At 41.6% G+C, this 15,407-nt stretch overlaps 1 protein-coding gene across 4 annotated transcripts in view; it reads left to right on the top strand.

The window, feature by feature from the left end:
* slc29a1a (solute carrier family 29 member 1a) overlaps positions 1-15,407 on the top strand; it is a 37,493-nt gene that overhangs the window by 16,722 nt on the left and 5,364 nt on the right. For 2 of the 4 annotated variants that reach the window (XM_080849440.1, XM_080849443.1), the window contains exons 2-6: positions 12,548-12,629; positions 12,758-12,839; positions 12,991-13,166; positions 13,834-13,973; positions 14,361-14,495. In XM_080849440.1, the coding sequence (XP_080705566.1) occupies positions 12,601-12,629; positions 12,758-12,839; positions 12,991-13,166; positions 13,834-13,973; positions 14,361-14,495 (562 nt within the window). In that variant the 5' untranslated portion in view covers positions 12,548-12,600. Of the gene's footprint in view, positions 1-5,374; positions 5,432-11,328; positions 11,893-12,547; positions 12,630-12,757; positions 12,840-12,990; positions 13,167-13,833; positions 13,974-14,360; positions 14,496-15,407 lie in introns of those variants that run through there. The other 2 variants (XM_080849442.1, XM_080849441.1) reach the window with 2 other exon arrangements.

Raw genomic sequence — 15,407 nt, 5'->3', positions numbered from 1 at the left:
AGATATTATGTATATATTCATAACCTATTGAACCAATTACTAAATTGTAAGTAAGGTGTTGGGATCACCCATCAAATAGGCCTTTGTGCTTAGTGGGCCAAGGGGCCTTGAGCAGAAGGCATGTGACTGGGAATTAGTTATGTCGTCTTTTAGACTGGTGGAGACATGTTTATCAGTCTCATGGGGCTGAGGACATGACACTGGCACTTTGTGTCACGAATACATGTCTACTCCCTAGCTATACAGGAACAGTATTCAGTGGGCTCTGTTTGAATCAAACCCAAAAGTTCTGAGTTGTATTGCGGATTGGAATTTCTAACGCTCAAATGTTTCCTACACATATTTAAACCAAATTCAGTATTGGTTGTCTCAAGAAATATATTGTAGTAAATGTCTGACCTTACCTTGCAAGACAAGTAGTACTGTTGTTTGGATCTTTGTTAATGCCAGCAATTTAGGTCACACAAGGTTGACCTTTTTCACCTTTTGTTTTTTGTCTGCTTTTCTGCCTTTGGCATCAGACAAGTTAATAATGACATGGCTTCATAATCTATGGTCTGTTAAAATGTATTTCTGGATATTGAAAGTACATCATATCTGTTGTGGCCAAAGTCATCTATACCCTTTCGAGAGGTCAGAGGTGGACTCCGGTCTGTGGTCATGCTGCATACTATCAATGCGATTGCGGCATGAGGTGGATGGGGGATGCTACAGCTCAGCTGTGTTTTGTAGTTGCCTGCTGTGCGTGCTTTGGCAATGGTTTCGTAGATGCCTGCCGTGCGTGCTTTGGCAATGGTTTATTGCTCTTTGGTTGCTTCACCTGGTCCTCCTCAAGTCTGATGTGAAGTAACAGGAGCTAGATTCATTTTTACATTTGTACACGTTTGTACAGATACAAGACGTACAATCTTGTTGCACGTTCCCACTTATCCTGGGTGTGTCAGAAGTGCAATTACTGGACTAAAAATAGTCTACAGTCATGCCATCTCTGGAATATGCATCTTTCAATTGTGGGACTCATAACATTTCTAAAAAAAGTATTTGAAGAACAATCACTATGTCTTTTTGACCCTGTCTGCAGAGCCCACACCCCAAAGGTTTCAGGCTGATGGCTTTTTTCATGTCAACAGATGATATTTTGGCAAGCTCTTATTTCATAATCACAGAATTTCTCCTGCAGAATGTAATTTTCCTGTGGTCAATGTTTTTTTGGTTACTGGTTATTTCTGTTGTAATGCTAATTAGTAAACATGTAGTTATTAGTAATATCAGTAATATAAATGAAAACATCTATCTGAATAGCAAGCAGTGAAATTAGTGAGTAGTCAGATTTAAAAAAGTCCTTGGAACTAAATATAACACTGATAGAAACCTTTAGTTTCAAAATATATGTCTGTAACTTCTTCAACACGGCTCCAATGGAATGGAATAAACGCCACTTGAATGACATTAGAGGGAGCTTGTTGACAAGGCTGCTCTTATTTCGTGTCCCATATGCTGAAGAGATTGTCACAGTATTCAAGATAGACGTCTTCCTGGGTACTGTGCCAGGTATGTCATGTGCAGCGCTCTCCACTATGTGCCTCCAAGCACGACAGGAGGAGAAACACAGACAGACCAATGTTACATAACTGTGCAGGGCCAGTAGTGTGTCCTCTACCAAAAACTGTCTCAATGTTGAAACTCATTTCAAAGCCTTTCTCAGGAAAAAAAAGTACTGCTCATTTTGTTTGTTTCATTCAATGACACTTAAAAGTCTGTTAAAGTTTTTTGGGCTCTACAACAAGAAGTGCTTTTTAAAGAGGTGACAGAGTTCCACGAGATTGTAGCTACATTGTGTGTGATGCTTGGGAAAATTCAATGTGAAGGGATAAGGGCTTTGACCCCAGAAGAGAGGTCAAAATCTTGAAAAGGTGCAAAGTTTAAGCTTTAGTCAAAGGATGGATTATCAGGTATTCCAACTTTAACCCTAAAAATCTTACATTATGGGACTGCAGTTAAATGAAAGCATGCACTGAGAAATGAGAAAGACTGGAACACAGAAAGGGCTGGTGGGTTTGTCAGCTCCTATTTGCTGTCAAAACCATATTGGCTCACTTCTCAGCTCATAATTCAGTGGGTATTGTAGTGTACATTCTTAGGACCAAAAGAGGACACAGCACAACAAAACAACAACATTGAAATATTAAATAACTGAAGCGCTAGAGCTGATGTTGTCATGATGGAAAGCTTTGATTATTTCCTAGAAAAAAATCACACATACAGCTAAGGTCATACAAGATTCCTTAATGTTCCATCCCCCCATATTCAAAAGTAGGGCAAACCCTCTCACAGAACTGAGCGTCTTCGTGTTTCAATGTGAAGTTCAGTGAGTTGTGTGCTGAAAATGAAATGAGAAATGAAATAAGAATACAAATGATCCTCTCCACTCTGTTTACATTTAGTTGTCCAACACATCCTTTGTTTTTGTGGCAACAATATCAGACTGTAGATTCATACGTGTGTGTCTATGGAAATTGGTCAGGGTGTGTTGTGAAAAGTGGTCTTCAGTCAGTCCCATTTTAACCACAGAAATCTAGTTTTAGACCAGACAGGGAGTAGGTGGAAGTGTGGCTGTCTGGCTATACGCACACAAAAGCTCTTCTTTCTCCTTCACTGTTGCCACGAATTTACAGCCAAACCCAAATGCAAACAAGGTCCAAGCCAATTCTATTTTAGAAGCTTCCAAATTTATGGGTGAAGCGGTCAACCTAACAGCAAGGGCATAACAGCGGTCATAAGGAAACGGAACTGTTTTGGAAATAGCAACTCAATCCAGAGGAGTCTCTGACTAATGCCAGAATAGAGGGGTCACAGAAGTACGATGGTGCTTGTCAAACAGCAAGGCAATAAAGTTGTTTCTTCCACATGTTCACTGGGTAGCCAGTGCCATGTATCTCAGTTATGCATGTTACCAGGATAGTAATGTTGTAAGTAACACCATCCGTCATGCTGTTTAAAAAAAAATCCAAAATCAGTCAGCTTTCAAACATCTGAAACTAGAACATGGACAAAGTCTCCATACTAAATTTAATCTGAAGCAGGACCTCTTGGAATAGGGCCACGTTTTAACAAACGCTGACAAAAAGATCCCAAAACCTTCCAGTCTATGTGGAACTGCACATGGAATGACTCATTGGGTAAGCAACAGCCTGAGTATGCTCTGCCAGCCCTCTTCATAATATTTTCAAGATGCAGCTGCGCTGTGTTAAAGGATTTAAGAATCTGTGGAGTGTGGCACGTCTTCAATTGCAGACGAAAACCCCTGGATTTACTGGTGAGGCATCTTTGAGGTATTCGAGTTTGTATGTAAAAATGAATCTGACACACATGTTTGTAATAAAAGTAGCTATAGGCAGAAAGGATAGTTTGTGTTGTCAAAGGGATTGGCCTAAACCTTTTGCAATGAAGATGAAGATGTGTTGCATTTGGCTCATTAAGGTCTCTGGTCCTTGTGAAGTGTTTCAGCACCCTCCTTGTCTCTCCAGCTAGGATTATGGCTGCTCGCAAACTTGCTGTTGACACAAGTGTAGACTTGAAATGAAACAGGGCTGATGGGTTTGTCAGCTCCTCTGTGCTGTCAAAACAGCCATATACTGTATGTTCACTTTATGACAACATCACAGTTCCTTTTAGTAGATATTGTAGTGTACTTCTCTGAACACAATGTGTATTACAGATGCTTTTGTGACATTTTGTATGAATCTATGTATTTTACAACTCAGATGTCATGTAGATGATGTAAAGATGTAATTGTGGGATATTTTATAATGCGATATGATGACATTGTCCAAATACATCATGGCACGACAGATTTTGACAAGGATTTATTTTTTTTGCCTGTACAAAGTTCACTAACAGACATGCACCTCCTGAGTATTATACTCTTGCATATTTGGACATATTTGGACTGTTCAGTGGGTGTTCTTCTTTAAAATTTGTGAAGTCAGATACTCAGAGTAACCGTTGCTGATCGCATGGCATTGCAGTATGTGCTCCTTAATATCAAAAGATGATTTAATTTAGAACAGATGCTTGTGTATATTTTCTAGATATACATACATATTTATGGTATAAAAAATAAAGAAAATAAGCTAAGTAGCCTACTAAACTTTATGGTACAAAATGAATGAATCTTATTAGGAATTTCAGCTCAAGGTTCACACTATTGTGACTTGTAGGCAACCAAATGTCAAATGACGACCTCTGAATTGCTTCCACACCTGTTGTCCATTCTTGAAATACAACACAAAAGTGGTACTTCAAGGTACACTTCAGGGGGGCAAGTATGATTGGGTCCACATCACCCTGGGAAAGTGTCACTTAATGCAAGGCCACATTAAATTAGTGTAACCTTTAATGAGAGAGCAACCAAATTCCAGGTTATCTTGTCTTGTTCCTCACAAAGGCTGATTTGTTTACACTAACACGCTTGCTTCCACCCACTACCTTGTCACAACAGTAAGCATCCAAAGATGCATCAGAGGAGCAAGTAATGAAGAAAAATCAATCATGTTTATTAGAAAATATCATCGATATTGTGAGTTGATGTTTATTGGGGCACTGTTTTGAGCCTCAACAGGTAGCCAGCTATCCATCTGTGTTCAGTAATGCTCCTTTGACCTAAAGCTATCTCATGTATTCTACTGATTTTCACTTTGAGAAGCGTGTCATAAAATAGGCCTAAATAGGGTGGCTAATTCAGGGTTGACTTGTAAACAGTGAATTGTTTTATTAACTTGCCTTAAAGGCACCCAGTGCAACTTTCGAGGCTTAAAAATAAACATTCAATTTCTAGTCTTTTTTAAACGTAGTAAGTTTCAATAACTCCATACCATTCCATATCGACATTCAAGGAGCAAAGATGAGACGTCGTTGTGTGGTGAGAACTGATAGAAAATCGATAACAACAACAATCGCCGCCATTTTCTTTATTTTTTGTAACCTACAATAAATACAGCAGGCTTCCAGTCAATGGAAAAATGGCCTCTCCCCCCCGGCGATTGTTGTTGTTTACGATTTTCTATCAGTTCTCACCACACAATGACGTCTCATCTTTGCTCCTTGAATGACGATATGTAATGGTATGGAGTTATTGAAACTTACTACGTGAAAAAAAGACTAGAAATTGAACGTTTATTTTTCATTGAATGTTTACATAAAGTTGCACTGGGTGCCTTTAAACGTACAAACGGGAAATGTAATGTCTCGAATAATCTTCCAATGGTAGGATCCTGTTGAAGGAAAGTTTTGGTTCTTTGGCTCGGGGCGTCCACAAACGTGATGACGCGCTACCATGATTTTGTCCATGGCGCGCTTTCAATCCAGCAAGACCCAAAATTTGACTTCAGAAACCAAAGACTTCCATGACGGTGGTGAACTCACCAAATAGGTAAGGAAACCGGGAGTAATTGTCGTTTCATTGTATGTTTCTAAAGAATAGTGTATGCTAGTGGGTACATTCGATGTATGGCTATCGATCACTGCATCTTGTATCACTTGTATTTATTTAACTACTCCGCTTACTCCGATTCCGTTTACTCACACTAATAGTGCCTTCTATAAAACATAACTTTAAGAATAGTTATACTCTATCTTACCTTGATCCTCTACGTACAGCATATGTTTTCTTTAGATACCTCCGGAATAACATTTGCCGCCAAGTTCAGTGATCCTGTAAATTACGTTACATTGCCCGCGAAATTATTACCATTTAGTCAACTATTTAAGCGTTTTGTATGTTATGATGCTGGTTATATCTGGGTTATAATGTATTTTGTAGTTCACAAAAGTAAGTCCACCTTCTGCTGTAGGTTTGAGAGGACTTAAGTTAACCTATCGTTAGCTTCATGTATTGGCCATGGATGGATATTGTAAGGGTCGGACTATCATTAATCTAATTTCTGCGTTACTTATTAACCTTTGGTGTAATTATATTATCACTTGGATAGATGTATTTATCCGGCTTATATTTCAACCCAGAACAATAGCTAACTCTCTTACTGTCCCCGGTAGGCTAGCGAGGTTTTTTCATTCATTGTAGGTAGACTACTAAAACTATGACTTGGTATAGTATCAGTAAAGTGGCTTGTGTGGAGTGAAGTTAACATGATGTAGCCTAAAGGTATTCGTACACGATTCTGTAAGTGTTCGAACAAAACACAAACACAAAATCTTACCGCGTGGTAAAACTAAAGTCGCACGTGTCCGTTTCAATATGGCTAATTCACTTCGTTTGTCATGTATTGACGCGGAATCATGTGAAGTCAATTTGTTCGGTATCATCCCTTGTTAATCTCCTGGAAACTTACCAGGTAAAATGTTTACATAGGCCGAAAAGTCACAGATTTTAACTGTGTGGTACATACGTTGACATTTAATATACAGTCAAATTAAAAGCATGGAAATTGTGATTATCCATGTTAAGTCGTCTGTCACCCGGATGCTCGTGTTCACTCACATGCGCCCTTACTATTTATGTCCGCAGGGATATTTGAGGGCATCAGAATGCCTTCTTTGTCCTGGTCTGAAATGCCCGAGAACAGCTGGGGTGATGTGCGGGCAGTTTGCACTCACGCGACACACGTATAATCACTTTTTAGACTGCATCGGTCGAAAGCTTATTATCTAGCTGTGACCCATCTGCCATCGCCAAGAACTGGTTATGAGCTTGTGTGTGGAGTACATTCATTTGGAACACGTGAAAGCCGCATTGAGAGGCAGACATCGATTTCCTCTATTGAGAAGTGTATTCCTTCATTCTCCATTCCGTTATTTCATTCTCATTGACACTCAATCTCAATGCTTGAAAGACCAAAGCACGGGCACTTCAAAGACCTACGAACAATAATCAGTATGTACACTCTCTTTTTTTCCCAAAGTAAAAAAAAAACCATAACACAACATACGAGCAACATCAGATATCCTGCTAAGGTCTATCCAGCATTATAGCTCACAATGGCTCTGGACATTTTAAATACCAGCAATGAAGGCCTGCTTTGATATTCAGAGTGCACGTATAATGTTAAAATGGATGTACCAGACATGTAGGCTATTCAAAAATCTTTTTTTTTGCCAAGCTGTGCTTTGAGAAGCCATGAACTCCCCATGGGAGTGTCCAGGGTTGAAGTTGTGATATTTGTTGTCATTTGAATGTCTGAGTTAGCTAATTTTTTGGCCATGAGGAATTCCTCAGTGACCTGGAGGCCTCCCTTGCTGGGATTTGTAGCCACCATTTGTCAATCAACCCCACAGGTGGTGCTGCAGATGCCAGGTGAACCTGCGGTGCGTTGGGCGCATCCTAAGAAGTGCCTTTACAGGCACTTAGATGGGAACCGCTCTGATTTCATGGGTTGCCGTGCCTCCTGTAGTCATCAATACCCATCTGACTATTCCTGGAGCTCTCTGCATTGTTTTGGTACTGTGATCCCAGTGGAAGAAGTCCCAGGAAGTGGTGTCTGTGTGGAATTTACTCATCATTTGGTAGGCAGTGGGCTGACTGAGCTACTGAGCAGAGTTGGAGGAAAGTCTTGTGATTGATGGCTGAGTAGATACAGCCGTACTCATGTGTCTTGGGACCAGTGATGGCTCCCCCAGATTTGGCATTGGGAGAAACTGAACCCGGAGACGATAAATCAGCGGGTGACCGCGTGGAAAAACTATTATAGCCACACTCCTGTTAGTGGGATTGGGGGCCAGGTGGGGTAATCTAGATTACTCTGTCTCTAGGTTAAATTACTTTATTGTTTTTATAGACTGAAATGGTAAGCATTGTAAGATCCAGTCTGTAGGAGAACATAATAGCCTTAAATATTTAGGCTAGATCTCTGTTGTTTGGGGACATGACTCGTGGATTTCTTCACAACTATAACTGAATGCTACAGTTAGATCCCGAATGTGCCTGTTATTCTTCCTTTGTTGACTTGTCTTCTGGACATCAACCAGATATTACACGCCACTGATTTGGATGGCAGGCCTTTGCTCTCTCGTTTTCAAGCATATGCTTTATTAACTGTTTACATTTAGTTAGACTAACAAACAAAACTGGCCTAAAATAACCTCAAGTGAGGTTTTTGCCCACCACTTATTAGGCTGAGAAAGCCCTTTCTTCATAAGAATGTCAGAATTATCCTCCTATGAAGGGTTTTACAAGCACCTGAACTGGTTCACCTTCCCATTGAGAAACAATGAAGTTTAACAGGGAGAATATAGTTTCCTCAAGGTTACCTCACTAATGCTGCCTCTGTGAGCTAGAGATTACTGTCTGGGAATGTGCCAGTGCTTAATAATATCTACGTTCATTTAGATCTTGTGCTGAGGTCAAGATTCAGATTTTCTATACCATTACCTTGTTTCTTTTTTCAAGGCTGTCTACTTTGTTTCTTAAAGGTCAGTGTGTCAGCAGACATGGAATATAGTATACATAATTGTTTTTGTGAGAATACAAATCGTTAGTAAAATTGTTGTGGTTTCATTATCCTAGAACGGGCCCTTCATATCTACATAGGAGCAGCTTGTCATTGATTTTGATTTTTCAGAGTGATGACCTAAGTTTCCAGTCTTCTGCTAGACTGGTAATTTAACCTTCCAATCTAAATGTAATGTGTTGTTAGATAGCTTTAGCCAGATCATGGCCATGGGCAGTAACCTTTTTCTGCATTGCAATCTTGACAATTGCTACCAGGATTGTAACTTATGTGCCAAAACTAGAATTTTTCTTTGTTATTTTGACCAAAAAGACCCGGTGACGTTACAAAGATCAGCCCTCAGCTGCTGAAATTATTGCCAAAAAGTGCATTGTTAAATATAAAAGCTTTGGTTTGTTTCGGCCAACAACTGACACAGCCAAACTTCACAATTAAGTTTTACAGACCAAATAACTAAGTGCAATTTCTAAGCATCTATCATAACATAACCTCATCACTTGACATTATGGTTACTCGATGTGATTGTAGATGATATTGTTTTGGAAATAGCTACTGGCACCTTTCACAGTAGATTCTCTAACACGCTTGGAAAAAGAAGGGGTGAGGGAGGGGTATTCAATTGGTTGCAATCTGCAACCTACCACTAGATGCCACTATATCCTACACACTGCACCTTTAATGATATCGGCCATATGAGCCAGCAGCTCCTGTCACTAAGGATCAGTTTAGTTTTATTGTGTCTCTAATGGTATGAAAAAAATATCTCTTGTGCCATCTTGAAAGGCCGTAAAGGACCTTGTGTTTTCCCCTGCAATGTAAAGAGTGGAAGTATAAGGCCTTACTGGCAGTTGTTTATCAGGAGGGCAGAGTAGGGTACTGCTATACAGAGGAGCAGTCTTCTGGCACAGAGAGAGGCAGCATGTTTAATGGACCCAAGTCCAGCAATCAGGAGCCCAGTGCCTCCAATCAGACTCCTCCAACCATGTGAGGCAGGGTATCAGGGTAAATTCCATTGGTTGTAACAAAGTTTAGGGTAATTAAATCGTACAGGATTTGCATGCGCATGGCCCGAGAGGCGCATGGTGAAGTTGCAGTTGGTGTGGTGACCTGGCAGCCTTCCTATGGCTGAAAAGAGCCAAAATGAAACTAAATGAGCCAATCCATTTATTCCAGTATAAGAGTTGATGTGTCTTACATATTGTCACAGTACTTACTGTTATTATGCCCTTACCATAATATCCTTTAGCATTACTTTGATTTCCAGCCAGTGCTCAACATAATAGGATTATATTGGAGCCTTGGCTGCCTTATTTCGCTGTGAGAATGGATTTCACTGTGAATAGAAAGTTTTCCATAAAGTATTTGTAATCGTGGTGATGTTGTATGACATTTCTAAATATGCCTGATAATGCTTGTTGGAATCATTACTCTTGAGTTGTGTTCGTAAATATTATATTTTTTTCATTTGAAATGTGTGTCTCATGTCTAAGCAGTGGCTCTTCATCTAACTGCATCCGTGTCTCATCAATAGTGAAGTATAAAGACACTGTAACTCATCTAGAGTGTGGATGTTGTCACTGTGTGGTTAAGTGATGGTTAAGGCCCCTGCCTGGCATAAATCAGTTTCATTGTCCAAGCCTGAAGTGTTATGTAAGGACAGCCACACTCTCCAAAGGGTTGAAGCATTTAATCTATCTTCGGTTTGGCTAAGTAGAATCTACAATTCTTCCTTTGTGGGAGGTGAAGGCCAGATGAACTGTAGCGGAAATGGATACAAGTGCCACTATTTGCGAGACCTGAACAGAATACCTCAATACCTTCACATGGAGATGAAATTAAATTTTGAATAGATAACTTTGTGACATTTGTGCGGCAGATTACTAGTAAATTCACGTCTGGTTATTCCAAGCTTTGCTGTGGTGTTTTAATATTTTAAATATCTTACAATATTTACCATTACAAGGGATGTGCATGTTGGGTCATATTGGCAGCTTCAGTGCTTAACAGAGAGAACAAGCATGTACTTGTTAGATTTAGGTGAGTTTCATGTATCAGACCATAACTCAAGACCTCACTCTCAGTTTTTTAACATACCAGACCAGATCCATCAAGCCTGGCTCCTGGCCTTTTGTCTGTGTTGGAGCTATCAGCAGTGGTTCCGGGCTCTTGTGTGTCTTGGAGCTGGAGCTATTAGACCCTGATTGTTGGCTTTTGTCTACAGCCAGGAAGAACAGCATATTCTTTCTTACTCAAGTACTTGTACTCCGTGGGGATGGCGGGGATTGATCTTGCAACGAGTGCTAGTAAATCGCCAGCAAATACCATTTTACCTTCACTGAACAAACCATAGAATGCTCAACCTCTCGAGAATTTACATTGACCCCTAATCTCATTAAGGAAACCCAATTAAAGACTGTTAAGTAATTTATCTAACTACCACAGAGACAGAACTGTATTCTGCATAAGGGGGTGGAATGCCATGATCTGTCCCATCATGTTAAACCCACATCCAAAGTTTCTCTAAATGGAAGAGGATCTGTTTCATCAAGACAATATGACCGTCAGCTGTTTTGTTGTTTCGTTCTCAGCAGTGGGGCAACACTGCATTCAGCGCATGTGTATCTGAACCTCATTCCTACCCACAACTTTTTCCTGCGGTTGAAAATCTTGAGGGTAACTTTTGGGCAGCTGGGCATTTCCAGAGTGAATAAAAGCCCCATAATGGGGATGATCTTGTCTGTGTGCCTGTCAGGGTGGCCATTGTTTGGATGCTTGGAGCCCAGCCTGGTCATTCACTGTATACAGCGCAGCTGAGTTATTTGTCTTATAGGGCTTGTAGAGACGCTGCTTTGTTTGGAGGTCTGGCTGTTTATTTTTCGTTTCTTGGTCTTGCTCTGCAGGCTTAAGTGGACACTTTTGTTTTGTCCCCCTCCCTTCCCTTCCAAAAGATCTCATCCATTTCTGTGGGATCACAGTAAGTTCAGTGCACAAATCTGAGGGGAGAGAGAGAGTGTGTGTGTGTGTGTGTGTGTTTACAAGTTTGTGTGCCTGCGTGTGTGTTGTGTACTGGCACTGAAGGAGAGTTTTGACGGCGCTCAAGTGGGCAGCCATCCATCTGACTGTTGCATGTCCAGGGGAGGACGGGACGGGACGGAGATCCACAGCATCTGCTATCGTGCTTATGATGACATGAGAAGGGGCGTTATTTCAGAAGATCGAGTATAACAGTGAGGGTAGGAGGGACCACTCTGAGGGTCGCATTTACTACTAGATCACCTCGTAACTATAAAATTGACTTGGCTAAGCTCCCTCACTTAGTAGTCTCTTCTGACTTGAGAGGCCGCCTAGGGATATCTGGAGTGCACACTAAGGAGTTTTCATCTGTCTCAGTGGAGCCACAGCCTCTGGAACAACATCTATTGCAGCAGTAAGTTCCAGATATCTGTTTTCTTGAAGTGTTGCAATGTTCTTTTTAATTTTAAGTGATGTGTGGGAGTTTTTTGAGAGCCGATTGGTTCTGACTGTGATGTGGTGTTCAGGATATGGGAAGATTGTACGCTCTCTGGTGTGCAGGCAGAGATTTGACTGCCTCATCTTAAGCCTTTCTCATCGGTTTGAAGGATTTTGAATACATTTGCATCTGGCTGGCAGAGCCACTTGAAGCCTCGGCAGTGCTTTCAGTCATAAGCCCATGGAGGGTTTCGTTAACTTCGCTGCCTCACTGCGTTTTCATGCCTGTCGAATCAATACCCAAGACATTGTGTTTTTGGTGTATCGCTGACTAGTGGTACTTTGGGTTTGGCAGTGAGGGGATGGAATTTTAGACATAAATAAAAATGTGATTAATTTCTTGTGTGTGTGTGTGTGTGTGTGTGTGTGTGTGTGTGTGTGTGTGGGCGGGGGAGTCGTCTCTGTCCCCGACTGACCAGAGCTTGCTCTGAAGTAATATTAATTCTCCCTTTTCTACCGTGACTCCTTGGAATCGATGCTGGCAGCAGTTGTGGGATAGGGCTGTAAATCAAACGAAGAAGTGTGTCTATGGTCAGAAAGTGCATATGATTAATGAATCTCTTCTGTTTCAGATTTGATGCCTTTCAGTGAATAGCAGTACAATCACCCCAACCACAAAGCGAAAATGACCGCAATCAATGCCCCAAAAGACAAGTGAGTATTTTCAACTTCACTTCTGTTCCAATGTCCACTTGAGTGGAGATTGTATTCAGATACAGTATTCAATAGTACCATACTGTGTGTATGCTATGGAAACAATGTATTCTTGTTACTCTTACTAGGTACCATGCTGTCTGGATCATATTCTTCATCCTAGGACTTGGAACTCTTCTGCCATGGAATTTCTTTATGACTGCAACCATGGTAAGAGTCATTCCCTTACCTTTAGAGATGAGTTTACGTTGAAATCAATAACGACCCGTAAGCACCTGAGACACAACAAGCCATGGTGGTGGTTCAATCTCCATATTGTATTGTAATTCTATAACTGATCATTCTTTGCTCTTCCTTGAAGTATTTCATAGAGCGTCTAAAGGACCAATCTGATGTTGACAGTAATGGTACATTGAATGTTACCATGGAGGGAGACAGCCGCAATTTCCTGCAGGCAAAGTTCAGCAATGTGATGACTCTCTGTGCTATGGTGCCTCTTCTCATCTTCACCTGCCTCAACTCCTTCATCCACCAGAGGTACGCAAGAGCTCCTCTGCTGTCCTGTCCACATACTGAACTCTGACCTGAACATTAACATCAGCATTAAAAAAAAAACTGTCCACTTAACACTCAAAGCATCTGACCATTTGACATTTTACATTTGCCATTGCATCAATTGATTTTATTCTGCTTTTAATGCCAAAAATCCACTCATCAGTCCTCTTATCTAACTGTAAGAGCAGACCTACTTCCCTGAGAATCTCAGCTTTGTCCCAATTCCAGCTGTCTCCCCACAGACTCGGTGTCCTGCTCTTCAGCCCTGCTTAGTACTCAGCTCATCTCACTTACTGGCCATCTCCTCCTTTCCCCTCCCCTGAATGCATCCCTGACCCTAAACCTACTCCTATAAACATCACATACCTCTCTGCATCTCTCGAAGATCCCATATAGGTCACAGTGTGTAACTTGTCCTAGGGGTTAAGGGTTTGTGGGCCCAGGTGGGTTTGCGTGAGAGTGGAGTATACATATGAAGCCACATGATCCCATTTTGAGGCTTGTGTTTCTGGGGGCTGTGTTTATTTTAATTATATGTGGGTATGGGGTAAGGATTGCCAGGGATCTTCGATCTTCCCTCCACTCCCCTGTGTAAACAGTCCCTCAGGAATGTTCTGCTCCCAACCCTCTGTGTCCTCCTTTTTGTCAGGATCCCCCAGACTTTGCGCATCTCCGGCTGCCTCTCCGTCATCCTGGTGGTGTTCCTGCTGACGGCCGTCCTGGTGAAGGTGGACGTGGCCCCGCTGCCGTTCTTCATGCTCACCATGATCAAGATCGTCTGCATAAACTGTGAGTGTCCGGAGGTGCTGTACTCTGCCACCCCGTATGCCGTCCAGATGGCTCTGGCTCGGCCCACCGTCCACCGCTTTAATCAGGCCAGGCCTTCTTACTGCAGACAAGCCACACTCCAGTGCTCAGACTGCCCTGGTTGTGCTTAGCTCTGTGAAGGGTGGAGAAAGGACATGTTGACCCAATAGAGAATCTCATTTGTTGATGGTGTTCACATTCCTTGGGCTGAGACTCAAACTGAGAAGAGGCCTTGATGAAGGGGGGAAATGAAGAAGGAGTGTTTGATAGAGAATGAACCTTGCTATGCTCATTCTATGCTGCGCCCTCACACAGATCTTACATCTAAAGACCCTTTTGCTGTCATGCTTTCATGCCCCCTCTTCACAGCATTCGGAGCCGTTCTGCAGGGCAGTCTCTTCGGCCTGGCTGGAATGCTCCCTGCTGCATACACGACGCCCATCATGAGCGGGCAAGGTCTTGCTGGAACATTTGCTGCTTTCTCCATGATCTGTGCCCTGGCCTGTAAGTGCTACCTACTACACGTAATGCAACACCAGATAAGGAGATGAAGGTTGTTTTAGTACAAGGTTACTGCACACCATGATTTTGCTCCAACAAGCTTGGCTTGACTTTTTATTTATTTTTGTATTACTCAAATTGTAAAAAAGTGACATAACTAACACTGCCATGGTAATGCATTCATATGTTGTAGCTCATTTCTCCATGAAACCAGCCACACTTCAATCAGAGTTACAGTTTACAGCAGGGGTGTCAAACATACGGCCCGCGGGCCGGATCAGGCCCACCTAGGTGTCCAGCTCGGCCCGTCGGATGACTTTGCTAAGTGTGAAAAGAAAGACATAAATGGCAAAAGTCGCTGCAATACCTAATCAGTCCACTGGGGGCCGCACTGTTAAACTAACATTACACTGAGAACCATAACTAACAGTTAATGAAGCTGCTTGCAGCTAGCAGCTAGCTAGCGAACTTTGCTATCTAGCTAACTATCTAGTTGAGAGAACATCCCTGAACAGTTATGGTTCATGTCAATTAGTATTATTACCACTAATAGTATATAACTAGTCTCTCCAACAAATGTGTTAATGTTGAAATAAAATGTTAATCTTAAGTCTAAAATTGCACGGTGAGCTGTCCTAGCAAACGCCAGCTAGTTGCAAGGAGCTTAATACTGTATCAATGTGTACCAAAACGTCCCAAAAGGCCATTATGAACTTTTGTATTTGAAACTTTCTAGCATTTTGTTAATGGCACCATGAACACACATCCCTTGAACAATAACGTTACCAGCACCTATCTACCTTGCTCCACACTGCTTCGTTACTGCACTGTACAGATTGTCACCACCCTAGCTAGCTATGCTAGATGGATACCTCCCCAGATTTTCTCGCCAGAGACGGAATAAAGACTAATAAT

This window comes from Sprattus sprattus (genome assembly GCF_963457725.1).
Source record: "Sprattus sprattus genome assembly, chromosome: 12".
Classification (NCBI taxonomy): Eukaryota; Metazoa; Chordata; class Actinopteri; order Clupeiformes; family Clupeidae; genus Sprattus; species Sprattus sprattus.
Note: the sequence above shows the minus strand (reverse complement) of the source record. Positions and strands in the feature narration are given on the sequence as shown.